At 42.0% G+C, this 26,757-nt stretch overlaps 1 protein-coding gene across 1 annotated transcript in view; it reads left to right on the forward strand.

The window, feature by feature from the left end:
- The window catches only part of KCNK9 (potassium two pore domain channel subfamily K member 9), a 191,909-nt gene extending 170,465 nt beyond the window's left edge, over positions 1–21,444 (forward strand). The window contains exon 2 of the mRNA XM_036742294.1: positions 20,603–21,444. Within this exon, the coding sequence (XP_036598189.1) occupies positions 20,603–21,444 (842 nt within the window). The remainder of the gene's footprint in view (positions 1–20,602) is intronic.
- The last annotated feature ends 5,313 nt before the right edge of the window (positions 21,445–26,757 follow it).

Here is a 26,757-nt window from a genome sequence, read left to right on the forward strand (position 1 = left end):
GTTGAGTCTGATATGCTTGTGGGACACAGAGATGGAGACTTCCCTCAGGCAGCTGGAGATGTAGGTCTGAACTCTGGAATTATGAGGTTAGAGGCAAAGATCTGGGAGTCATACAGGTGACAGTGGAAGCTATGGGAATGAACGCTATTGTAAAGAGAAGGATTGTAGAAAGAGAAGAGATGAAGAGCAAGTACAAAACCTTGGTGAATGGACCTTGGGAGGTTTGGAAGAAGATAAGGAGTCAAGAAATCAGACAGAAGAATGGTTACAGGAACAAGAGGAGAACCAGGAGAATGTTGTATCTCTGAAACTAAGGGAGTAGATTACCTAGGCAGAGGGAGTCATTATCAAGTATCAAGCTTCAGGAAGATCAAGAAAAATAAAGACTGAATCCTTGGATTTGGCTGTCATATCATTGCTAACCCTGTGACTGTTGTTTTTTAAAACTGGAAGGGTACTCAAGAGGCCAGGTGGCCCAACCCCTGCATTTTACAGATGAGGAAACTGAAGCAACTGTAATCTACTAGTCTATGTTCTAAGCTCTAACATAGCTCTAACACATGTTCTATGTTCTTCCAGCTCTACCATTCTATATTCTAAAGACTCTTCCAGGTCTAACATTCAGTGTTCTAAGGTCCCTTCCAATTTTAACATTCTATCTTCTAACATTCAGTGTTCTAAGGACTACTCCTTGGCCAACAGTCCATGTTCTAAGGATTCTTACAGTTTCAACATCCTAGGTTCTAATCATACCTTCTGTGTTCTATGGACCTTTCCTATTCTAACATTCAGTGCTCTGAGGTCCCTTCTAGCCCTTACATTCTAATACCCAATGAAAAATTTGCTTGAAAATCTCTCGACAGTGCCAAGTACAAGCTCAGAACTCTCTCTCTCTCTCTCTCTCTCTCTCTCCAAAGCTTTTTTTTTTCTTTTGGGATCCCTGGAATCCAATAGAAATGATTGTCTTTATTATCCAGCATATCTGCCTGCATCCCCCTCTTCACCCTGCCACCACTCCCTGGAAGACAGGCTCTATTCATTTGTTTTATTTTGTTAACCAGCTGAAAAAGGAGAGATGACTGAATCCTCTTCTTTGAAAATTGTCTCCCAGGACAGATCGAATAGACACATTAAGCACATTAAAGGAGTCATAAAATATCAGGCCAAATGGTTCAGTGTAATATTTTCCAGCTGTCACTGGCCTCCGGGAGACTTAGTCAATTGGCTTAAGACTCCAGGCAGCACTAGCAAGGCAGAAGAGGTAAATGCCTTCCTCTCTTTTCATACCCATTCTTCCAGTTTGAGGCCCATCTGCTCTGGGAAGACTCCTCCCCCAACCACTCAAGTCCTCATGGAGCTATCCATTTCCTGAACCCCTGTAGCCTTCAAATCTTGGACCACATCCCCTGGAGCCCTCCTCATGCACCTCTACCTAATGACATCTGACCAACCGTTCAAGTAGGCTCAAATGATTCCCCGCCTATGAAGTCTTCTCTGCCCCATAATCCCAAGGTAGACCACAGTTTCTAGCTTTTCTGGTCGTTTTATACCTCATTTCCCCCCATGCACTCTAGCCCACTTGCTGTGCTGCAGGTATGACATTCCATTTTCCAACTCTGTGCATTTGCAGTGGCTGTCACCCAGGCTTGGAATGCTCCCTCTTTTGACTTCCAAATCCCAGCTTCTTTGACTTATCTCTATATTCAGCTCAAATCTCGTCTTCTTTTACACTTCCCTCCTCCTTGAATGCTAGTGCCTTCCAATTACCTTCTGTTTACACCGTATGTGTTGTGCTAGCATAGTGATATCATTTTGGTCTGCTTTGAGGATGAAGGACAACAACCACCCAACCATATATTGTGAATATGCATAGTTATTTGTGTGCCATCTCCCCTGTTAGAATGCGTTCCCAGAGGGAAGGGACCATGTTTTTGTTTTTGCTTTGCCTTTAGCACAGTGCCTGGCACATACCACATGCTTAATAAATGCTTGTTGGCTGACTACTTCTCATGTAAAGTGTAATAGAAATTACATGGTTCTGCTTTGAGGCAAAGGGGCAGGTAAAGAATTTAGACAAGATACAGCTCCTGCCTAGTGGGAGATGACATGTAAGGATTATTGTCCTTTTAAAAATCCTTTTGGCATTGGATTGGATTGCTGGAGTAACCACAATAATTTATTGAGGATCTACTATGTGCTAGATATGAGAAACAAAGACAAAAAAACCTGGGGTTACATTCTATTGGTGGAGGGTGGGGGGAGTGATCAGTTCCCTTCCTCCCCATGTGTGCCTCCCACGTTCCTCCTTTCATCATCCTGGGGCAGACTTCAAATGCTGTGTCTACTTTCTACTTGTGGTGCTGTGGACCCATTTCCTTATTGTTCTTTATCTTGTTGACTCTTAGAAGGAAAGCTGACCATTTATGAACCATTGACTCTATGGGCGAAGGACAGTCACCTTTGGTGACTTAGAAATGGTGATGCACGGTGTGAGCTGAATGGTCCTGAGGAAGGCTTGGGATCTGAATAGTCCTCCCAGGAGGGATGTGACAAGACTAAGTCCTTCCTGGGAAGCCCAAGTAGTCTTCAAATTCTGTGTCTACTTCCTACTTCTGGTGCCCTGGACCCATTTCCTCATTGCTTGTTTTCTTGTTGACTCTTAGAGGGAAAGTTGGACTATCTATGAAACATTGACTGACTCCGAGTGAAAGGTCAACACACACGCTTGGTGACTCAGTGATTGGTGATTGCTGGTGTGAGTAGCATGGTCGTGAGGAAGGGTTGGGACCTGAATAAGCCTCCAAGGAGAGATGTGGCAGGACTTAGTCCCTCTCTCTCTGTTCAGCAAAAGGAAGGGAGGGAATGGGAAGTGTAGCTGAGGTTTATGCCGACATTCCTTCTCTCTCTCTCTCTCTCTCTCTCTCTCTCTCTCTCTCTCTCTCTCTCCCCTCTCTCCTCTCCCTCCCTCACTTCCCCACTCCCCTAGTGCTGGAACATGGTGTGGGCGACAGACACAAGCGAAGCTCTTGCTTCCATTCTCACAGGTGAGGAACCTGGAATACGCTTCTGACTCCACAGATTGAATTCATTCATTCATCAAACATTTATTAATCTCCTCTTATTTTTACTGTATTCTAATACTCACAAATGAGTCTTGTATCTCAATAATCATTCACATTTATATTGTGTTTATGGTTACAAGGCATTTTACTCACTGGCTCATTTGATTCTTACAGTATTCTGTGAGGTTAACGTGGGAATTGTTCTCCTCACATGAGGAAATGGAAGCTCAGAGAGACTAATTAGCTTAAGGTCACACAGATCTTCTGACTTCAATTACAATTCCTTTTTCTCTTTACCAGTTTCTCCCAAACCAGATCATAAACTCCCTGAGGTCAAGAACCTTATTCTTTCTCCTATAGTGCAGGATGTCTAGTACTGGCCAGGGTTCATTTTTTCATTCAATTCAGTAAAGTTATTAAGTGCCTGTGATTTGTCAGGCCTATGCTAAGTGCTGGGAACATAATTAAGAAAGAGACAGTACCTGTCCTCAAGGAGTTTACAATCTAGTGGGGGAAGACAACCTACAAAAGGAAGCCTCAAAGCAGAAGGATCAGCAAAATGTTCCTTGGAGTCAAAATCAAACAAAGCTGCCGATGGAAGACGGACAGTTACCTGGAAATTCTGAAAGTTGAACCCTCTATAAAGGAAGGCTTCAGGAGGAGTTTACTGCTCCACCCTCCAGCCCTCCAGAGGAGAGAGACAACTGAGGGAATTGAAAATGTGATGAGTATTAAAAACTGAGTCAATTAATATGGTGATGAGATTTCAAGTGATCAACTTATCCAGGGGAAGTATGATATTCCTTGGAGTCAAACCAAGCATAGTTGATCATGGAAAATGGAGAGTTACCTGGTGCTCATAAATGGGGCTCTAAATATTTCTAATCCTAGAATGTTGAGACTTGAGGGATCTCAAGAAGTCATCAAGTTTAACCCTGCTGGAAGGATCCAGGGGGTGGTAGTAGCATTGAGTACTATTGGGGATCATTGAATAAAAATAAGGGGGCAGTGGAAGCATAAGGAAAGAAGAGAAGAAAATTTGAAAAACCATTCATACATGTTTCATCTGTTGTGTAACAGAGTTAAAGTTGTAATGATTACATTATTTTCCAAATAAACACACAAAATGCAAGTTACAACCAATAAGTGGTCAAGTCTGCCAACTGGTCTTAACAAGCAAGTGTTGGCAGGCAAGTGTGTCGCTTATTGTCAGGAAGTCCAGCTTACATCGGCAAGAATGTGGGTATAATGAGGAATGGAGGATACTGAGGCCCATAGATCAGAAGGATGTTGTCCAAAGTCATTCAGTGAGTTAAATGCCACAACCAGTAATAGAAACTAGTTTGCCTCTTTCCCACCCCTGTTCAATTCTCTATGCCACTGCCTCCTTGATGCTAGTACATTGCTTGGTTACTGAAACCTGGCTATGTAATACCATTTGGCAGTAGGAGAATTAAGAGTAAAGCAGTCCCATCTTGGACCCTATCTGTCTGCTCCTGGTAACTAATGTACCTAACCAGTTTCCAACTTTGGGTCATTCAACTTCACTTTTCTGCCCATCAGGAAATTTAGAGATCATATGGTTCCCAAACTTATTTGGCCTACCACCCCCTTTTAAAAAAAAATTACTCATCACTCCCTGGAAAGCTACTTTCTTTAGCCCTTTAAAGATTTAAAAAAAATTGCATCATTTCAAAAAAAACCCCATAAACTGTATATATTTTTAAATGATGAATCTTAAATTTAATAATTTATTGTAAATTCATGTTTTTTTCCTGCATTGAAATTTTGGTGATGCATTATTGTGTCATGTAACCATATAGGGTATTGTAAACAAGTCATTTCACGCACCTATTCCTGACTATGCATGCTGACCTTCCCGATTATGTGCAACATGCTTGCCTGCCAAAGCTTGTTAAGACCTATTGGTGGACTTAACCACTGATTGGTTATAACTTGCATTTTGTGTGTTTATTTGGAAAATAATGTGATTGCTACAACTTTAACTCTATTACACAACAGATGAAACATGTATGAACGGTTTTTCAAAATTTTCTTCTCTTCTTTCCTTATGCTTCCACCATCTCCTTATTTTTATTCAACACCCCACCAATTGCACTGGAGACTACTGCCACCTCTCTGTGTCATTTCAGTGCCCCAGCACTGGTATCGCCCACTTGGGAACCCATGATGCACTACCTTGTCATGCAAGGAAACTTTTTCCTCTCAATTACCCAGGCTTGAAACATCAGTCATCCTTGGCTCCTACCCAACCTCCACTCCCCACATCCAAGCAGTTACCAAGTTCTGTTGATTCTTCCTCGCTGATATGTCTTCCATTCACCCCTACCTCTCCACTCCCGAGATCGTTACTGTAGTTCAAGGTCTTACTACTTTTCATCAGACTATCATAACAGCCTCTTAACCACTTCCCCTATTTCCTATCCAGTCTCTTTGATCTTTAATACATTCTGCCCACACACTTCCAGAGTAATCTTCCTAATGCACATCACTCTCCTGCTCAAAAATCTTCAAGTAAGCTCCCACTTGCTTACTAAGTAAAATAAAAATTCCTCAGTCTGGGGTTCGAGGCTCTTGGCATTCTAATTCCCACCTAACTTTCTGGTCATGTTGTCTCTTCCCCGACATGTGCCTCATGTACATCAAGCTGCTTGACATTTTCTTTACCCTCATCTGCCTTTTCCTAACTCTATGCCTTTGCATTTTGCCTGCAGTGGTCTCTCCGTTACCCCCAATCCCAGCATCATAGCCTACTGAAATCCTACCCTCCCTCTGTGACCAGGTGCTGTCTCCTTTATGAAGCCTTCCTTGATCTTCCTCCCTCTGTCCAGCTAAAAATGACCTCTGTATTCTTAAAATGTCTCATCCAGGGGTGGGGAACCTGTGGCCTTGAGGTCACATGTGGCCCTCTAGGTCCTCAAGTGTGGCCCTTTGACTGAATCCAAACTTCACAGAACAAATTTTTAAAATTTAAAATCCTTTTGTTAAGGGGATTTGTTCTGTGAAGCTTGGATTCAGTCAAAGGGCGGTATTTGACCTAGAGGGCCACATGTGCCCTTGAGGCTGCAGGTTCCCCACCCCTGTCTCAGACTACTGGATTGTGAGCTCCTCTAGGGAATCTTTGGTCTTTCTTTGTATCCAGAGGGCTTAGCATTGTGCCTGACACATAGTTGATTCTCCATATGTCTATGGATCTACTGACTGGGCTATTCAGAACTCTTCTATGCCCTTATACAACAACAACATAAAAGAATAATACAAACTGGGATGTGACCATCCATTTTGCCCACAGATTCTAAGATCCTTGAGGCCACAGACACTGATTTTTTTGTATCTTTGTGTCTCCAGCATTGAGTGCAGAGCCCTGCACACAGAAGATACCAAATAAGTATTTCCTTATTTTGTTTTTCTCTTCCACCTACTTTGCTTTGATTTTACCGTGTGGTCTTTGAGAACAGTATGATAGCAAGGTTCAAGGGAATTCTAAGTCTTTCATGTATAACGATCCTTCATCTTTATACAGCACTTGACAGTTGACAAAGCCTTTTACATATACTATATTATTTGATCCTCATGGTCACCCCATGAGGAGGCAGAGCAGAGATTATTAGCCTTGTTTGATGGATTGGGAAGATACTGAAGTTCAGAGGATGGAAGTGACTCACCTAAAGTAACACAGCATGAAAGAAGGGTTCGAGTGCAGAACAACAATGCCACTTTGCATTTATATTGTGCTTTGTGCTTTTCAAAGCTCCTTCCAGTTACGTTTCATCTTTCAGAGATCTCTGGCAACGCTGAAATAACATTGATTATTTCTGGGTTCTTGAAACAGCCATGGATCAATGGGGTGGAATTTCATAACAGCCTCTATATCAGAAATGTATCTGGATTTATTTCTGAATCACTCTATCCTCATAGTACCTTTCTCCATGAGAGGGGAGAGTGGTGCTGGTTTTTCCTTTGGTACAGGTGAATCTAAGCAAAGGGTTAGCATACAAAATGCCTTGAGAAGGTGTCTTTTATGCTTTTATGGGCTTGGGGAAAAGCAGATACAATACACTGCTTCCCCTAACTTCTTTCCCTCCAGTCAGGGCCCTGAGAAAGACTCACAGAGATATTCATTTTTGGAAAACTTCCCAGGAATAGGAGCCCTCCCCTTTCTGAGAAGTTGCTGCCCTTCAGAGTCAGATGATTTGGGTTCAATTTCTGGCCCTGCCTGTTACTCTTTGTGTGACAAGTGGGCGAATTAAACTCCCTGGGTCTTAGTTTCCAGATCTGTAAAATGAGGGGCTAGGGAGGGACAACCTTTGTGGCCCTTTCTGGCTCAGAATCTATGATCCCATTATCCTTAAAGCCACACGCAGCCGCTTACTCTGCTAATGGTGGTGTGGCATGGCCTAAAGTTAATGTGCTCACTACTGGTTCTGTTCTTTGTCTTTGCCATTGTGTCAACACCGCAATTCTGTGATGCCATTCCTCATTTTTGTTATCCACCAGTTAAGAATAAGTCAAAGATTAGAAGGATAAAGTATAGTTTTTTTCTTGTAGAGAACTTGGTAAGGAATTTGGTAGACCCAGGAATACATTTGCTTTCTTTGAACCACCTGTATGCCTTGGGACTTTTCCTTCAGACTCATTTACTGTGGAGGATTGGCTGTCAGTTCTATATCTATGATCCTGCATGACCAGGCATGGTGGCAAACACCTCTGATCCCTGCTGCTTAGGGAGGCTAAAACTGGTGGATCTGGTGAGTTTGGGAGTTCTGAGCTATAGTATGGCTCAAGCCAATGAAGTGTCCACACTAATTCTGGTACCAATAGGGTGAGCCACTGGGAGTGGAGGGCTGCTGCAAGGGGTTTTGAATTGGCCAAGATTAGAAAAATGGAACTGATTAAAGCTTATCAGTATTGTGATTACCTGTGAGCGCCCCCAGTACTTCCATCCTGGATGAGATGGGGACACTAGTCTCAAGAACAAACAAACAAAAAACCAAATCTCTGATGCTATGAATTAGTGGCTAAATATGATGGGACATTTGCCTAAAAAGGTTTCATTTACTGTTGCTCTTTGGGGTGATTGTGCCTTCTTCAGCACCCCATTGGCATGGAATTTCATTGAGTAAATTGGCAGCAAGAATAGGCAGGATCATGCTAGAAAATAGGGGTCACACATCCGAAGAGAGGTTATTTAGACACAATATGGCATGGTAGAGAGGGTACAACACTAGGAATAAGAAGGCTAAGTTTAAGCAATGACGTCTCATTGCCAATTATTGTGTTACTCTGGGAGAATCATTTAGTCCTCTCGATCTCAATTTCTTTATTTGAAAAAAGAGGATAACAATATTTGCACCATTTATCTCAAGTTAATCCAGCTCTCTGAGCCTCACTTTACCCTTCTGTCAGTGTTTGTGTTCCTCCACTAAACATACCTCTGTCTTCCTTCTCCCACGCGATTTCACTCCTTTCCCTTCTTATTATGTTTTCCCCTCAATTCTAGTATATGCTACAAGACCTTCTGTGGAGTAGGTGTTTGTAGAATATTATAAGGATAAATGAATTCAGTCAAGGGAGGTGCCTTACTCCCACTGAGGAACGAACAGGAACCTGAAAATCGGAAGGGTACCTGCAGAGGACTCCTTCCTGTTTCTAGTTATATGGTTATTCCCAGGTTATCGTAATAACACTAGCTGAGGCTTATATTATACTTGAAGCTGTATAAAATATTTTATGCACATTAATTTTATCCTCACGACAGGCCTGGGTGGTAGGGAATAAAAACAACATTAACAGTAATAATAGATATTTGTAAGAGCTTGAAAATTTGCCACATCGTCTTAGACTCTATCTCATTTGAGCTTCACAACTGCCAGGCTAGATATGTGCTATAACTATTATTATCCTTATCTTAATGATTAGGGATTGATCCCCGGAGAAGTTAAGTGATTCCTGGTCACAGAGCTAGCTATAATAACTAGCATTTATATAGCATTTTAAGGTTTGCAAAGCACTTTACAGATATTAGCTCATTTTGCCTTTATAACAACACTGGAAGGTAGGTGGTATCATTATCCCCGTTTTACAGAAGAGGAAAATAAGGCAGTCAGAGCCTAAGTGCCTGGCCCAGGGGCACACAACTAGTAAGTATCTGAACACAAATTTGAGTTTAGGTCTTTCTGATTCCAGGTCTAGCATGCCGTCTGCTGTGCCACCAGCTACCTACATAACCGTTCCCATTGTACAGATGAGGACCCTGAGGTTAAGTGCCTTGCCTTTGGTCACACAGACAATAAGTGATAATGGAAGGATTTGATTCCAAGTCTTTCTGAGTCCAAGTCCAGCACCCTATCCACTACGCTGAGAGAGAAAAAATAGTGATGCCTTGAATACTTGGAAAATGTAATTATATTTATAAGCAAATTTTCTCAAATACTCAATCAAATAAGTGAAGAGTACCATGACTACTATGGAGACCAGGCATACTATTATTCACCTCTAACCATGTAATCTCTCTCTGGATATCAGCAAAAATATCTCTCTATTCAATACCCACTTCCTGCAAAGAATAACACCTTTATACCCAAGAGGAAAGCATTCCTGAGTCCCAAAGAACGCATGCAAGCATTCTTTTGATGTGTTTAAGTCAGCACCCTGAGGGTGCTGGCCTCAGATGTCTCCATGGACCCTTGCAATAGCTCATCACTTTTCAGGGATACTGAGGCAGAGGAGGGCACACAGTTTTAGGTCCCTCCAAAGGAAGGGAAGAGAAGGCTGACAGAATTAGGTCTTAGGGCTTGCTGGTTCCAAAGGTTAGCTTTCCCATTTCAGAGTAGAAAAAATCAAGGCTAATTGAAGTAAACAAGGCAGTAACACAGTGGATAGAGCTTTAGGATCTGAGTTCAAATCTGGCCTCAGACATGTACTAGCAGTGTGACCCAGGGCAAGCCTGTCTGCCTTAGTTTCCTCATCTGTAAAATGGAGATAATAGTGGCTCAAAGTTGTTATGGAGATTAAATGAGATCATATTTGGAAGGCACTTTGCAAACCTTAAAGTGTCATACAAATACAATTAATTAATTAATTAAATTGACTTCCCATAGCTCCTTGAATGACAAAGGCAAACTTTGAAACTCTATCCCCATTTCCTTATCTGAAGCTCCTTGTCCTGTGCCACATTGATAGTGCTTAAGAAACATCACCATTGAAAATGGCCCAAACCTGATTTAAAAGGAACATACTATCATTGTGGGATCTCAGAGTTGAATTAGCCTTTGAGATCATTATGGGTCATCTAGTCTAACCTTTATCTGAATCAGGAATCCTCTCTTCAGCATCCCTGAGAAGTGATTATCCAGGCTCTGACGATGATTATTACTATTGGTGTTCAGTCAATTTTCAGTCATGTCTGATTCTTCATGACCCCATTTGAGGTTTTCCTGGGAAAGATACTGGAGTGCTTTTGCTATTTCCTTCTCCAGCTCATTTTACAGATGAGGAAACTGAGGCAAATAGAGTTAAGTGACTTGCCCAAGGTCATACAACTAGACTGAATTTGAACTCAAGAAGACGAGTCTTCCTAGTTCAGTGCTCTATCTGCTGTGACACCTAGCTGCCCATATTATTATTAATATTTTTATGAATTCTAATTTATATATGTATATGTTAGAGCTTAGAGATAATCCATTCAACCAATATATTTTGCAGCAGAGGAAACTGAAGCCTAGAGAAATAAAATCATTTCCCCAAGGTCCCCCAGCAAGTTAATGGTAGCCTAGAGCTCCTTCCGTGACAGTTCTGCCAACTCTTAATTCTATTCATTGACAGGGAAGTCAGCAGTCCTCACGAGGCAACCCATTGCAGAAGAATCACATGGAAAAAAAACCGGATGGGATGTTTGTAAATAACCTTGTGAGATAGTGAATTACCCCATAACTGGGATTATTGAAGCAGAGAAAATAATTGGAACCTCTCCCTACATACACCCTCGCTCTTCTCACATAAACAGCCTGAAAAGTTCAAATGATGTTTCCTGGGGAGAGATTGTATTGGTTTAGTTCATTCTGTCTATTAGGAAAAAAAAAGCACCCAAAATGTTGTGATTTGAACCCAATCATAAAATGAGTTGAAACTGATACTAAGAAAAGTTGAAGGGCCAAGGGAACTACTGTTATTTTGGTGATTCATATTGAAGAGAAAGTGAGATAATTGAGGAAAAAAAAGCACTTAGGACGTCATAATGCTATATATAGTGTGCCAGGAGCTATTATTCATGCTGACATAATAATTATCGACATCATCATTATCCTCCTCATCATTGGACCCTTTCCCTTAAGCATAGATTCTTCTCCCTATCCAGGCTAATCAGCTGACCTCAAAACTAGATGACTTCCTCTCTGCCCACCCTCATCCCCAGAGCTTTATCTGGGCAAGAAAGCCTGTAACCTCTCCTTCCCCCTCCCCTACTCCTCATCTGCCCCATCCCTCTGAAACTGCTGATGAAATTGACCTGATATTTGCATAGATCCTGACCTCTGGAGAACAGGAATCTAATCGTTCTTATGGAGAAGGGTTGCAGGGCAGACAATCAATAAACATTTATTAAGTGCTTACTATGTGCCAGACACTGTGCTAGGCACTCAGGATATAAAGAAAAGCAAAAGACATTCCTTTCTCATAAGGAACTCATAGTCTAATGGCAGAGACAACTATACACAAATAAGCTCTATACAGGATCAATTGGACATAACCTCAGAGGGAAGACACTAACTTTAGGGGGATTGGAAAAGGTTTCTTATAGAAGGTGAGATTTTAGCTGGGAAGTCAGGGAGTCCAAGAAGTGGAGATGAGGAAGGAGAGTACTCCAAGCATGGGAGACAGACAGTGAAAATGCCCAGAGTCGGGGGATTGAGTGTCTTGTTCAAGGAACAGCACGGTGGTCAGTGTTACTGGAGTCATACATCAGCAAAAGGAAAGGACTGGACAGGAAAGAGTGAATTTGTGGTGGTTCACTGAGGTTCAGATTGTAGCTTTGCCCAGGTCACTACTCTAAGGCTCAGTTATTTCATCTATAAAACAAAGGGTTTGGGCTAGATAATTCTAGGACTAAATCTAGGATCTTTTGATGACTTTCTCAAGGACATACAAGTGGTCACTATCAAATCCAGGGTTCAAACCTGAGTCTTCTGACTCCAGATAATAGTAATTGCAACGACAATATCATTTTATAGTATTTTATAGTTTGCAGAACACTTCACTAAGGGCTGCTGGGAAGATTAATTGAGATGATCTGTGAGGTGAGTATGACATGCCTCCTCATTTTGCTGATGAGGGCATTGAGGATCAGAGATGTTATATAATTAATCTGTGGTCACACAGAAAGACACTCATCACACTTACAGGTTATAAAAATGCTTTACGGAAGGCTGTTAAAACTGTTAAAAAAAACTGTGCCTTGTATGGTTGAAGGGTTGCCCTGCCCCAGGGAGACAGGGGAAGAACTAGTTGACCTTTCTAAGAAATTGCCCCTCCTCAGGGTCTCTGAGAGCCCCTTACCCAAGTATAGAATGTAAGCAGGGTAAAGGAACCCAATAAAACTTGGGCATTCCTAGAACTAAGGTTTCTGCATTAAAGTATTATAACAAAAGTGGGGCCTTTTCCATTTCTGTTCTGGATCCGAAGCCAGGTATGGAGTGAGTGAGATCAAAATGTACCGTATGGGAAGTATAGGGACTTTCAAAAGTCTTAAGCAGTTTTAAGCTTTACTAGCTACTGCAGAGGTGGGGAATCTGTGGCCTCAAGGCCACACGTGGCCTTCCAGGTCTTCAAGTGTCGCCCTTTGATTGAATCCGAACTTCCTTGATTTAGGCTATTAAAACTGCACTGAGACTTTTGGGATAGTGTAGTAATAGCAATTTAGATAATTGTAATAATAATTGATAGATAATAGTATGATAATAGGTGATAGTAATTGAATAACAAAGGCAAAATTTGAAATTGTATCCCCATCCTCTGTCCAAAGCTCCTTGTGTCATGCCATTCTGTGTTTAAGAAACATCATTATTGAAAATGACCCAAAGTAATTGAAATTTACTTTGTAAAGCACTTTATATAAGCTCTTTTCATTTTATCATCACAAAAACCCATTGAGGTGGGTGCTACAGGTATGTTAACCTCAATGTGCCTCGGTCTTCTCATTTGTGAAATGGAGTTAAGTGACTTGTTCATGGTCGCACAGTAAATATCAGAAGATTTGAACTCAGGTCTTTCTTACCTTAAGCAGAGCATTCTGATCAGTATATTGCTCCAACTGGAGCAGAAAGGTAGTGGGATGGTTATCTCATAGGCAGTGGTTTGTCCAATAAAGTCTGCTAAATGGTATATATTTGGCCCTCTTGAAAAGAAGCAGGAGGTGACATATTGCCTCCCTAATAGTTCTTCCTTAATTAAAGCCTGTGTTGTGGGTAAGAACAATATAGTGTGCCCTCTATAGATTGTTTCATTTATAAAATGCCTTTTTTCTTACAACATGGCAGGTTGATGGTATGAGAAACCACCTTGCTTGTCCATAGATTTTATGAGTTGCCTCCCTACAAATGATCAGGACTTCTGCCCTTGGGATCTTGGGCTACAATGGAAACCCTGATTGTGATTCACATATCTGAATGGGCATAGGGGACAATGACCAAAGATGCACATTGGGTGACCTTGGGGTTACAGCCTCTTTCCAAGTTGCCACCCTAATCTCCATCATGCCTAAGGTCAGTCTTCTCATCTCTCTTCGTAATATACCATACTGTGTGTAGCTGGGCATATGTTGCATATCTGTCTTTTCTGAGTATAGTGCATACTATTTCAGTGCATCATATGTGTAATAAGCAAATGTATCCTGTGTGTTATCTCTTTTGTGCCATATTTGTGTAGTTTGTGGGTCTTGTGTATGAATACATGTATACTCTAAGTGTATACATGTCTGCTTTCCACTATGTGCGTATATCATGTGTGTGTTTACCTGGTATGTTCCCTTGTACCTGTTTTAGACTGTAAGCTCCTAGAAGGCAGGAGCCATTTATTTCTATTACATATTAATCGTTGTTCATTCATACTTTTCCTTCCTCTCTCTTCTGCTGCATTTATAAATAAATCAACTACAAGTCAACAAGAGGTTTTAGAAGTTGCTCCCTGCCCTTTTCAAAACACTATCAGATGGGGGGGTGTACAACAAACATTTATTAAACTTTTAGTATGATTCTGGTGATACAAAATTAGACATTTTTCAGAATAAATCCATTCTCTATATTGTATTTCTGAATGGTAGCTGTTAATTTAGGGCACAGGGAATTAGCTATGGCATCACCAGTGGGATGAGCAGGGTAGAATTCAAACTTTTGGGTTTGGTGATTAAGGTCCTTTACAACCAGGCCTTCACATATAATCATCTAACCTCATTTTTCACTACTTGCTGTAAGATCCTCTTCACTAGTCAGTCAGGTGCTGGTCTCTTCATTCTTTATAACATTCCTCCTCCTCCTCCATGAAGTCATCCCCTGACAATAGCACAAGAGATGAGTGCTATAGGCATTCACAAGAGGGAAAGGTCACTTTGACAATTGAGTAGAAAATGAACTGGAGTGGAGAGAGACTTGTGGCAGGCATGCCAACCAGCAGGCTATTGGGATGATGAGGGCTTGCACCTTTAGCAGATTCCAATCGGTGGCATTCCAGTCATTTCCAAGTTCTATCATCTCTGTCCCCTTCTCTCCTCTGACCATGACCCTACCCTGCTAAAGGTGCAAGTTCTCATCACCTCATGCCTGGACCATTGCAATGGTCTGCCTACCAGAAGTCTCTCCTCACTCCAGTCCATCTTCTATCCAATTGTCCAAGTGATCTTTGTAAAGCACGGATCTGACTATGTTATCCCCTCCTTCAATCAACTCTAGTAGCTCCCTATTGCTTCCCAGGATGTAATATCAAATCTCTTTGGCTTGTAAAGCCCTCAGTAACCTAGCCCCTTCCTACCTTTCCTGTCTCCTTGTACCTGATACCCCACCATGTAGTCTATGATCCAGTGACACTAACTTCCTTGCTGTCCCTTGAACAAGATACTCCTCTCCCAATTCCAAGCATTTTCACTGGCTGTGCCCCATACCTGGAACTCTCTCCTTCTTTATTCTTGCCTCCTGGTTTCCCCTGTATTCCTTCCCATTTTAGCTAAAGTCTCACCTTCTACAAGAAGCTTTTCTAATCCTGTTTCCATCTGTTGACTATGATTTATCCTGCATGTGTCTTGTTAGTACATAGTTAGACTTTAACTAAGTCCTTGACAGCAGGGACCATCTTTTGCCTTTCTTTCTATACTCAGTGCTTAGCACAGTGCCTGGCACAAAGTAGGTGCTTAATAAATGCTAGTTGCCTGACTAAGGGCTGAAATAAAGTGCCGGATTAGTGCTGCACACAATGTCACCAGACAGCACTATGTAATTTCACCTGCTTTTATGTCATCTCCTCATAGAAAATGGGGAATATGGGACTGTTAGGTAACAAAAAAGGTAGAAGCAATTTTGTATTGGATATGGTGAAATACAGTGAAAAGCTCTAATTCCTTATGTGACCCTGGATAGATCACTTCCCTTCTCTGATCATTTTTTTTAAAACAAGCACTGTCTTTGCAACAGGTAGGTAATATGTCTTATCATCTCCATTTCACACAAGAGGAAACTGAATTTCAATGACTTGCTCAAGGCAGGTAGTTCAAGTGCTGTCATCCTCATTTCACAGATGAGGAATCTGAGGTTTGGCGGCTTTGCTCAATGTTGCATGGCTATTATGTGTTAGAACCTGGATTTGAACTCACATCTCCAAGGACTCATAGCTTGGAGGACTCAGCTCATCCTGGATTCTAAGCCAGGTATTGATGCTGACTAAGTCTAGAGTTCTTTCCACTGTGACAATACTGCCTTCCATCTTCCATTTATTTGCATTTAGCATAGGGTTTTGGACATAATAGGCACTAAGCAAATAAATATTTATTGACTGTAAGAATTCATTTGTGCTCCCTCATCCATTAATTCGCTTGATGACTTCTTTTGTGGGCAAGTACTGTTAAAAGGTAACATGGGAAAAGATGATTGGTTCTGGAGTCAGGAAGGACAGGGATTGGAGCTGTAATTTCATTGGTATAAGGAACTTTCAGGTAAGTAAACTCCACCTACCAATGCTCTTTCTCAGAAGCATAGTCTTAAGAGAATTGCCTTGGGAATTACAAGTTTAAGAGATTTCCCTAGGGTTACACTGACAGTAGTGTCAAAGTGGCAGTACTCAACCCAGGTCTTCCTGCCTTCAGGACTATTCCTCTAAGCCATGCTACATAAGGAGTCATGAAGACCAAACCAGTCATGTGAAGAAAATCTTCAGAGAGGAAGGTAGGACTTGAGGCATCCTCTCAGAGCCTCAGCTTTTGCAATGTGAAACTCAGTGGGAGCAGCTAGGTGACACAGTGGATAGAGCACTGGCCCTGGAGTCAAGGGGACCTGAGTTCAAATCTAGCCTCAGGTACTTACTGGCTGTGTGTCCCTGGGCAAGTCACTTAACCCCAATTGCCTCAAAAAAGAAAGAAAGAAACTCTGGTTTGCTTCAGGTTACCCAGATGGTTGGTGTAACCTGGAGCTCTCCAAGTTGGTCTCCTCGTCTATAAAATAGGGATAATAATGACTGGAGCCTTTATCCTGAAGGGATGCTGTAAAGCTCAAATGAAAAGTGCTGCATGAAGGTCAGCCATTATTATCCAGGTGCCATTCATCTTTGCTGGAGAGATGGGACTTACATGTTTGAGCAAAGCACGATGATATGTAAAGCAAAGCCAAGGATGAGCAGCTTTGCACTTCATCATTTACCAAGTGAAAAAGCAGCTTTTAGAGTGAGTGAACATTAGAGCTGGAAGGAATTGTCAAAATCTAGTCCAGATCTCTCATTTGGCAAATGAGACAACTGAGGCTCAAGGAGATTAATTGATTTCCTCTGGTCACACAGGCAGTAAGTAGCAGAGGTGGCTTTTGAACTCAGTGCTGTTGACTCCAAAACCAGGACCTTTCTCCACTTTCCTTCCTTGTCCATGTATGAAGACATTAAGTAGATTGATAGACCTCTCCTCACAGAGGAATCCTCTTAGGAAAGAACATTGTGTGATTTTTTTTTAGCTTGTACCATGGTGTTACCAGCCATGTCTCAAGTTTTATATAAGTCTGATTTGGGGGGAAAAGTATGACTAAAATGTGTGCTACAAACACAATATGTATGTTCTAAACTCACAAGTTGTGGGGTCAGCAGGAAGGTGAGAGACCTCAGTCAGTCAAGGAAGCCTTGTAGGAGCTGATGCTTCTGTAGTGTTTTAAAATTTGTAAAGCACTTTGCATACATTGCAAAATGAAAGGTCCAGCTCCCCAGCTAAATCAATAAACCACCTCACCATTTGAACCTCCTAGCAACCCTGTAAGGAAGGTGGTGGTGGTTTATTGATTTATTTTTTGGTCTGGGCCTGCATTTTCATCAGTGTGGGGAACTCCCAGGGTAAAAACTCCTTCTACCACCAATGCAGATTAACAACCTCATCGTGACCAAGACTCCTCAAGAGTTCCGTGAGACACAGAGGTTAAGGGGTTTGGTCATGGTTGCCTAGCTAGTACGCACAGGAGGCAGGGATCGAATTCAGTTCTTCCTGGTTCTAGGAGTAGCCCTTCCATGTTTCCCCAAGGTAGGTGCTATAGTTATTATTATGCCCACTTTGCAGACTAGGAAATCAAGGATCAGAAGTAGCTTGTAATAATAATATTATAAATGCTCACAAAATAAAAATATTTAATAAGAACAATAAGTATTATTTTGTGAGCATTTGTGTGGTGTTTTAAGGTTCTCAAACTGCTCTACATATGTGATCTCATTTGATCCTCACAATAACTTTGGGAGGTAGGTGCTCTTACTGTACTCATTTCACAGATGAGGAAACAGAATCTCTTTAGAGGCAACTTGTCCAGGGTCACAAAGCAAGTGTGAGCACTGGAGGTGGGATTTGAACTTGAGTCTTCCTTGCTTCAAATCTAGCCCCCTATCCCCTATACCACCTAGTGTAAGTGTCTACAGTGGGATTTGAACCCAGGCTTTTCTGATTCCAGAGTCACTGTGCTTTCTTTTATTTTTCACTATCTATCATGGAAGGAAGCCTTCTTGGAGGTAAGATCTTAGGTGGCCTCTCAAGGCCTCATCCTCGGAAGTTGAAACTGAGTGGCTTGCTTCAGGTTACACAGATGGTGGGTGGCAGCAAGGGGTACTCAGGAAGGGGGAGGTGTAGAGGATATTCCAGTTCAGGAAAGGTTTGAGTTAGATGGCCTCTGAGGTCCTTTCTGGATACTTCATGTAATATTCATGGTGTCCTAAAAATCTTGGTGCAGTGGCACTGAGACTTTTGGACTACCCTTTATAAAGAGGTGAAACCAGTGTCTGAGGATAGAATGAGACAACACTCAGACTGGAGGACCCCTCACGTAGCAGGGACCTTCAGATGCTAAATTTTAGAGTTGTAAGGGGACTCCAGAGATGATCTTGTCTAACCTCTTCATTTCACAAGTTGTTGTGTTTGTCCTTTGTTTTCGAAGAGGACCATGACATCAGGGAAATGATGACATGACTTGCAATTGACTTTGATTTGAGTGAGGAAGGGCTGTGCAAGGTCATCAGCCTCACTTTCTCTCCAGAGCCATCTGGGTCCAGTGGCCTGATGATATTCACCAGGATGACTGGAGATGACCCAGGATGCATTGGGAGACCCTGGCCCTTTTAGGCTAAGGCCTTTTCATGTACTCACTTAGAGTGAGGTGATGCCCATTCAGTGAATAGGCCTCTTTAAGAAATGAGTCAAGCCACAAGTAGGTAAACTAAGGCAGAGGAAGGGAAGCTGTTTATCCAAGCTCACAAGGCTGGTGGCATCTCAGGCCTATGCTTTCTCAGTTCTGACCAGTAGCCTCAAGTGTTACCATTGAATTCATACACACTCATGTCAGCAAACACTTTGTGACCTAGGGCAGACCTTTGTCCTCTTGGCTTTTATTCCCCCACCTGAGCAATGAAATTATATCTTCCAATCTGGTGTTAGGACCATAAAATTTTCAGATATGGAAGGTGCTCTGAAGGTTCATTAAGGCCAACCCACTCATTTTACAGATGGGGAAATTGAGGTCCAGAGAGGGAAAGGCCTTTGTCCAGTTGCTGGTAGGAAGTCAGGCATCCACTGCAGTCTCTGCCACTAGCTCTCAATCTAGAATTCCTTTTGACTATATCAAGCATGCAGGAAAGAACCTTTGGAGGGTGAAGTTGGCAGTTTAGGGACCAAGCCCCTCCACTGGGGAGAAGGAAATAGTTTTTCAAGAGATATCACATCATGGAAAAGAGCACTGGGTTTAGAAACAGCAGAAACTGTGTTTTAATCCTAGATCCATGTATTAGATTCTAGATTTACTTATACTCTGTGAGATTGTGGCCCAATTACTTGTCCTTCCAGGGCCTTACTTTCACCACCTGTAAAATGACAGCATTGGACTAAATTATGTCTTGCAGCTCTAAATTCTGCCAACCTGTGACCTCAGCCTGGAGTCAGGAGGGAGAGGGACTGAAGCACTGATTTATTTGGTACAGGAAACTCCCCTGGCACATAGAAGATGCTTACTCTGCTTGTGCAAATGCTTGTTGATGACTCCCGGGTGAGAGAGCTGCCTCTCAGTTCTTTAGTCAGCCCTCTAATAAGTTTTAGAGAAAATGTTGACCTTTGTTGGTAGAAAAGTATTGGTAGACCTGGCAGCTAGGTAGCACAGTGGGTAGAGCTCTGGGGCTGGAGTCAGGAAGACCTGAGTTCAAATTCTGCCTTCCTAGTTGTGTGACTCTGGGCAAGTCACTTAATCCTATTTACTTTAGTTTCCTCATCTACAAAATGAGCTGGAGAAGGAAATGGCAAACTACTTCAGTATCTTTGCCAAGAAAACCCCAAATGGGGTCACAAAGAGTCTGAAATGACTGAACAACAACATTGATAGAGAGAAAAGTGGCTTGCTTACAGTCACACAGCAAGTATATGCCAGAAGTGGGACTTGATGCCCAGGTTTTCCTGACCTTGAGGTGAGTTTCAAGGAAAAGTATCTTGTGTTCACAATTCCCAGGTAGAATTATGTCTGAAAATGCTTATATCTGACACTAGGAGGCAGGAGTCGATTCAAATTTCAGTTCTAATCTTCACTAGCTAGCTTGGGACCTTTGGCCTTTCACCTCTGTGAACCTCAGTTTTCCTCATCTGAAATGAGAACAATAATCTCTGTGCCCTTTATCTCATAGAATTCTTGTGAAGAGCACACCCCATTAACTCTCAAGTGCTATAGAAATGTGAGTTATTATTGCTAGCTTTAAAAAAATCGCATGTCCTCATTTGTTCCTCTGTCTTCTTTCCTCTTCCCCCCCTTCCCTCCCTTTGCCCCTTCCAGGTTATGGCCACGCAGCCCCTGGTACAGATGCAGGCAAAGCCTTCTGCATGTTCTACGCCGTGCTGGGCATTCCACTGACCCTGGTCATGTTCCAGAGCCTGGGGGAGCGGATGAACACGTTTGTTAAATACTTGCTGAAGAGGATTAAGAAGTGCTGTGGGATGCGGAGCACTGAGGTGTCCATGGAGAACATGGTCACTGTAGGCTTCTTCTCCTGCATGGGGACCCTGTGCATTGGGGCCGCAGCCTTCTCCCAGTACGAGGAGTGGAGTTTCTTCCACGCCTATTACTACTGCTTCATTACCTTGACTACCATAGGGTTTGGGGACTACGTGGCCCTGCAGACCAAGGGCGCCCTCCAGAAGAAGCCACTCTACGTGGCCTTCAGTTTCATGTACATCCTGGTGGGGTTAACAGTCATTGGGGCCTTCCTCAACCTGGTCGTCCTCAGGTTCTTGACCATGAACAGTGAGGACGAGCGGCGAGATGCTGAGGAACGGGCCTCGTTGGCAGGCAATCGTAACAGCATGGTCCTCCACATCCAGGAGGAGTCCCAGCACGGCCGGCCACGGTACAAGGCTGAGGTCACGGACCTCCAATCCGTCTGTTCATGCATGTGCTACCGATCCCAGGAGTATACCAGCCGGATGGTGTCCCACCAAAATTCCTTCAGCACCAAGCTGAACCCCCAGTACTTTCACTCCATCTCATACAAGATTGAAGAAATTTCTCCAAGCACATTAAAAAACAGCCTTTTCCCATCCCCTGTTAGCTCCATCTCCCCTGGCCTACACAGCTTTACTGATAACTACAGGCTGATGAGACGGCGGAAGTCCATTTAGGATTTTTTTAAGAAAGAAAAAAAGTCATTTGTCTTCTCTGGCTTTACCTTCCATGGGTCCATCTCTTTTGCCCTCTTTTTTTTGGTTCATTGTTTTCCTTTCCCATTTCTTTGTTCTTGTTACCCTTTCTTTCTAACCTCCTAAGAGTAGGAGTAAGGCCAAAGGGGGAAGAAATAGCCAGCCCTCCACTGAGACTCAGAACCGCGCATGAAGCATGAACCCTTCCCAGCAAAGTTTGCCTTACATTTCTGCCTCCTCCTTCACCCCCACCCCTTTACCTTTCCCGACCCCTTTCCTGTCCCCCTACCAGAATGTGAGGTGACACGAGGTGGAGCTGAGTGGGTACCAAAATCCAAAGATGCACACCAAGCTTAGAGAGCCTTTTGGCACCTCAGGGTGCCTCTGACCTAACTCATTGCTTCTTTTTCCTCCTCAAGGAGTGGGTCACTGCAAATGTGTGTGCATGCGTGTGGGTGCGCACATGGGGCGAGTGTGCAGTGTGTGTGCAGTTAGTTCCACAAAACAAAACAAAAAATATGAGCATCAGGTATTAATTTTTTTCCCTTCAAAAATAGTATTAAAAAGCCCATTTTCATCTCTCTGACTGCTTCCATGTGGAAAGAAGGAAAGGCAAAACAGCCCAAAGAGGTTTTAAACAATGATTTTGCCAAAATGAAGCATGTGCGGTGAGCAGTCTATAGGTCTATAGCCCAGGTGCATCATGGTCATTTCCTTTACTTCCAACTTCTAAATTGTATTAACATTCTTTTCTTTACAGGGGGAGATGGGTGGGGGAAAGAAAAGAAGGATCATTTTAGCTTGCCAGTTCAAAATTTTTTAAAAAGCATGCACTTTGTAAAACTGGTATGCATTATAAACACAGGAGAAAACAACCACAAACAATGGAACCAATAATCAAAAGCAAATAGTCTCATTAATTTATTAAATGGCATTTAATTTTTGTCATTTCCTCCAGTTCCAACAATTTACCAAGCAACTGAAGTGTCAGGGAAAACTGGAAAATTGTTGGAGCTACAAAATGGCAATTTTATTCTTTTCCTCTTATTTATACAATTATTATTATTATTAATTATTATTATTTTTTGTGCAGCATCTACCTGCATGAATAGGAATTATATTTTTGGAATTCTTGGATAAGGATGGGTATGAATAGGTGGATGTCTTTTTTTTCTCAATTAACAGTGACAGGACATTCCTTGTTTTTTAAAAAAAGATACAACAACAAATTGTCTTTAAATGCTTTTGATTGGTAAATAAGGGAATGCTCATGCTGGTCTCAGGACAAATTTCAAGGGAAAGTATCTTGTGTTTTGGCCTACAGGGAATTTTCAATTCCTCTGAAGAGTTAGGCCTAAAAATGCTGGCCTGTTAGCAATGGGAGATGATAGGTATGGACTCACTGACAAAAAAAAAATTATCCTGTGGTCTTAACTCCATGCTCCTCCTGGCCTTCACCCCTCTCCCCCTGAAAAAAAATCTACCCCTGATATGGTGGCTATACCATCATGGACTTCTGGATATTGTCTTACTTTCATGAAAAAGAAAAGGTTGTTTTGATGAACTTTGTAGCAGGACTGTCCTTTGTTAGGTTTGATTATGCATTCCAGATTTGGGGGTCAGAAAATATTACTGCCATACTTATGGATGACAGCTTGGTCTCAGAGCTAGCTAAGCAAATTTGGGTTTCCCCTTTCTGGTTTCAAAAGTTCTTTTGGAATCACCTTTCTGCCCCCCAAGACCTGCCCTAGGCCTCCTTTGTTGCATGCTTCTAGTATCCGAGCAATAAACTCCCTGGGTGTTTACCCCAGTGTACCACATGGAGGGGAGTCTGGAAGGGGTACCCATTGTAGAGGCACATGTGCCTTGGTTTAGCACTGTAGAGATGGGGGATGTGATTGCTGCCAAAATGCCCAAAAAGAGTTGACCCAATGAGATTACAAACCAAGCAACAACTCCCCAAATGCCACTGAACCCAAGAATTAGGGTCATTTAACCAAAAGGGAAGCGGGAGAGAGATACTTCGGGAGAATGCCATAACAGTTATTGATGTGTGGGCTAATCCCTTCTCTTGGTCTGAGCAGTTTTCTGTAAAATGGTGGAGTTGGATGAGATAATCTCTAAGGTCCCTTCCAGCCCCATAGCCTTGAATTATTGTTTTCCTTTACCCTGAAAGAGTACCTCCTGCCATAAGACAAAGAGAAGGAGAGGAGAACTCTGCCAGCTATCTAGCAAGCAAACTGAGTTATCTCCTTTAACCCACCCTCTGTCTCTGGCAGTTGGCTTCTTTGGGGAAAAATACACACATGCACATACATACATGCATACACGCACACATATATATGTATTATGTATATATACACCATGTGTGTATATACATATACACATACATAGATGTTTATTTGGAGGCTGGTCAATTCAAATTTCCAAAGGCTTTCCAGAGAACTAACTCAAAATAAACAAAAAATAAGTTAGCATGACTTCATAGGCCATGTCAAACATGGAGAGGAATTTTGAATGCATCCTATCTGGTAGTAACTTGTATATGAAAACTTCCTGAAATTAGGTTCTTTTAAAAAATCATCATAACAGCCCTGTGGGCAAGGAGTAGTATCCCCATTCTGTAGATGAAGAAACTGAAGTTCAGAAAAGCAAAGTGACGCTGCCCACTAAGGTCATGTGACTAATGAGTAGCAGGCAGGGTTAGGACTTGAACTCAGGACCCAGAGTGGTGGAACCTCAAGCTGGGAGGAGATCTCAAAGGTCATCTAGTCCAACCAGTAACTAATCAGCAATTCCCTCTACACTCCCATCCCAGCCTCTGATTGAAGACTCCCAGACTACTGAGTCTTAGGTCAGGGGTCCTAGTCCCCTGTGCTGCAGTTGCCCCATTCCATGATCCTTTGAAAGGAAAATCAGCAGCCCTCCAGTAGCACATTCAGTGGAGGCCACTCATACTTCTACTCTGTCGCATTAGCCAAATTATAAATTATAAAATTTGCTTGGGTGATAGACGAGATTAAAAAAAAACCCATACTATCACTTCATTTCTGAGCTAAAGCACACCCATTTCAGGGGCTCAATTTGTTTCTATTTTTCCTTCATCTTGACCCTCCTTTCCTGAATTCAATTTTTGGAATAGAGTATAAGAATAAAATCGTGGCTTGATTCCATTGGGGGAAAATGAAAACGACAATATATCTTTCTAATAGAAAGCAGACCTTTTACCTGTCATGGCATTTTGTCATAAGGTAGGGATCTTCTGTTAATTTTGAATTTGGCTTCTGGAAGACCTGAATAGCACTTGGCTTTTCCTTAATTGCCTCAGAATTGCCGCCATTTTATTCCTAGGAAATAAAGACCTTGGAAAGACCAAGCCAAAGTCACATGAGGAAACTTTGGAACCTAGCATTAGACTTTGAGCCTAAAATTACTGCGATGTCCACTAGAGATCACTCTCTTCTCTTCATTAAAATGGTAGAACATTGGATCTGCTAGGAATCTTAGAAAATAGAATATTTGTTCTTAAAATATGGACTATAAGAATCCAAAATAAAAGGGAACTTTTAACCTCACCACTTAGAGATGAGGGAACTGAAGACCCCTGACTAGTCCAAGGCCACACATAATGAGTCAGCAGCAGGATGGGATTATTTGATTAAGAAATCAACATTTATTGGCACATTTTTAAAGTGCCTATTACATGTCACACACTGTGCTAGGTTTTGATATACAAAGACCAACATTACATCTACTAGTACAATGTTTAGTCCTGTGTTCTTTCTATGACATCAGGCTGTTATATTCATAAAGTCTCCTTCTTTAAAAAAAATTTTTGCTTGTCCTTTTAAAAAAAATGTCCATTTATCTCAGGTGGGAATGTTTATGGTAAATGCCAGGGAAACATAATATACCATATTTAAAGCACTAAAAATAGGTTACTGTATGATGGGGTAGTGGTAGTGAGAGAACCATTTTAGGGATGAATTGTGATATCCTGCTTGAATTGCATAGAATCCCCTGGTTTTGGAGACCCTATTTGACTTTTCCGTATCTGAAGAGAATGACAGAATGAGATGTAACCAAGCTTTATTATCACATGGCCCAAGTTTTGTAATAAGTCATGGAATTGAATGTCTCTCTCTTACAGAGATATTTGCCAAGGGTAGATGCTTGTGAATTTTGGTTTGAACATGAGACTAGTAACTTCTCTGAGGCAGGATTCCAATTACTCTTGCTGAAGGGTACAGTGGTATGGACAATACAGCCCAGCAGACAACTCTACATCAATCCTGTTTATTTTTGTAAGAACATCATGTTAGTCAGTCATTTATTTTATTGTTTCTTCCTAGCAGATTTAAAAAAAAAAACTGAGTTCTTTCTGGCTAACACTCATAGCACAAGAAACATTCTCTGGGGTCAATGGTGACGGCTTGGGGAGGGAGTATCAGTGAAAAGCTAGCCCAAGACAGTGCTTGCTTGTGATAAACTGCTTTATGGGGTACCCACAGAAAATAATGGGAGTATTGCCCGCACTGTTTCTGGTGTATTGCTCATTTGTAGTAGTAGGGTTGTAAAGTCAGAAGTTAGTCTGAACATTAGGAGGAAGCAGGATATGGAAGGCGGTGGTGGCAAAGTGATGTAAGAGTTGGCATTGAAATGGATTGTCCTTTTCTGTTCACTTGCTCTCAAAAAGCCCAACAGATAACTACCTAGTTCTCCAAGGGCGGCTAGGTGGCACAGTGGATAGAGCCCCAGGCATAGAGTCAGGGAGACCTGAATTCAGATCTATTCTCAGACACTTACTAGCTGTATGACCCTGGACAACTCACTTAACCTTGTTTGTCTCAGTTTTTTCATCGGTAAAATGAGCTGGAGAAGGAGATGGCAGATCACTCTAGTATCTTTGCCAAGGAAACCCCAAAGGGGTTGTGATGAGTCAGCACAAATAAAATGATTGAACAAAAGGGGACATAGTAGACAAAGGCATGAATTACTTAGGGGAGCATAGAATCATGCAGTGTTAAAGCTGGAAGGGACCTTAGAACAGAACATTAAATCTCAGAACATAGAATATCAAATATTGGTGCATGGAATTGAGAATGCCAAAACCAAAAGTCATGATCCTTTAATCGAGGGCCTCTTAGATTTTTTGTGTGTGCAACATGAACCCCTTTGGCAGTCCAGAATAGCCATAGAATAATTTTTTAAACCGTAATGAAGAAAATGCTAAATTTTAATTAGAAGTTAGTCTATATACACACGCACACATATATACAGATATTCCCATCAAGT

Source organism: Trichosurus vulpecula, chromosome 1 (assembly GCF_011100635.1).
Source record: "Trichosurus vulpecula isolate mTriVul1 chromosome 1, mTriVul1.pri, whole genome shotgun sequence".
NCBI lineage: Eukaryota > Metazoa > Chordata > Mammalia > Diprotodontia > Phalangeridae > Trichosurus > Trichosurus vulpecula.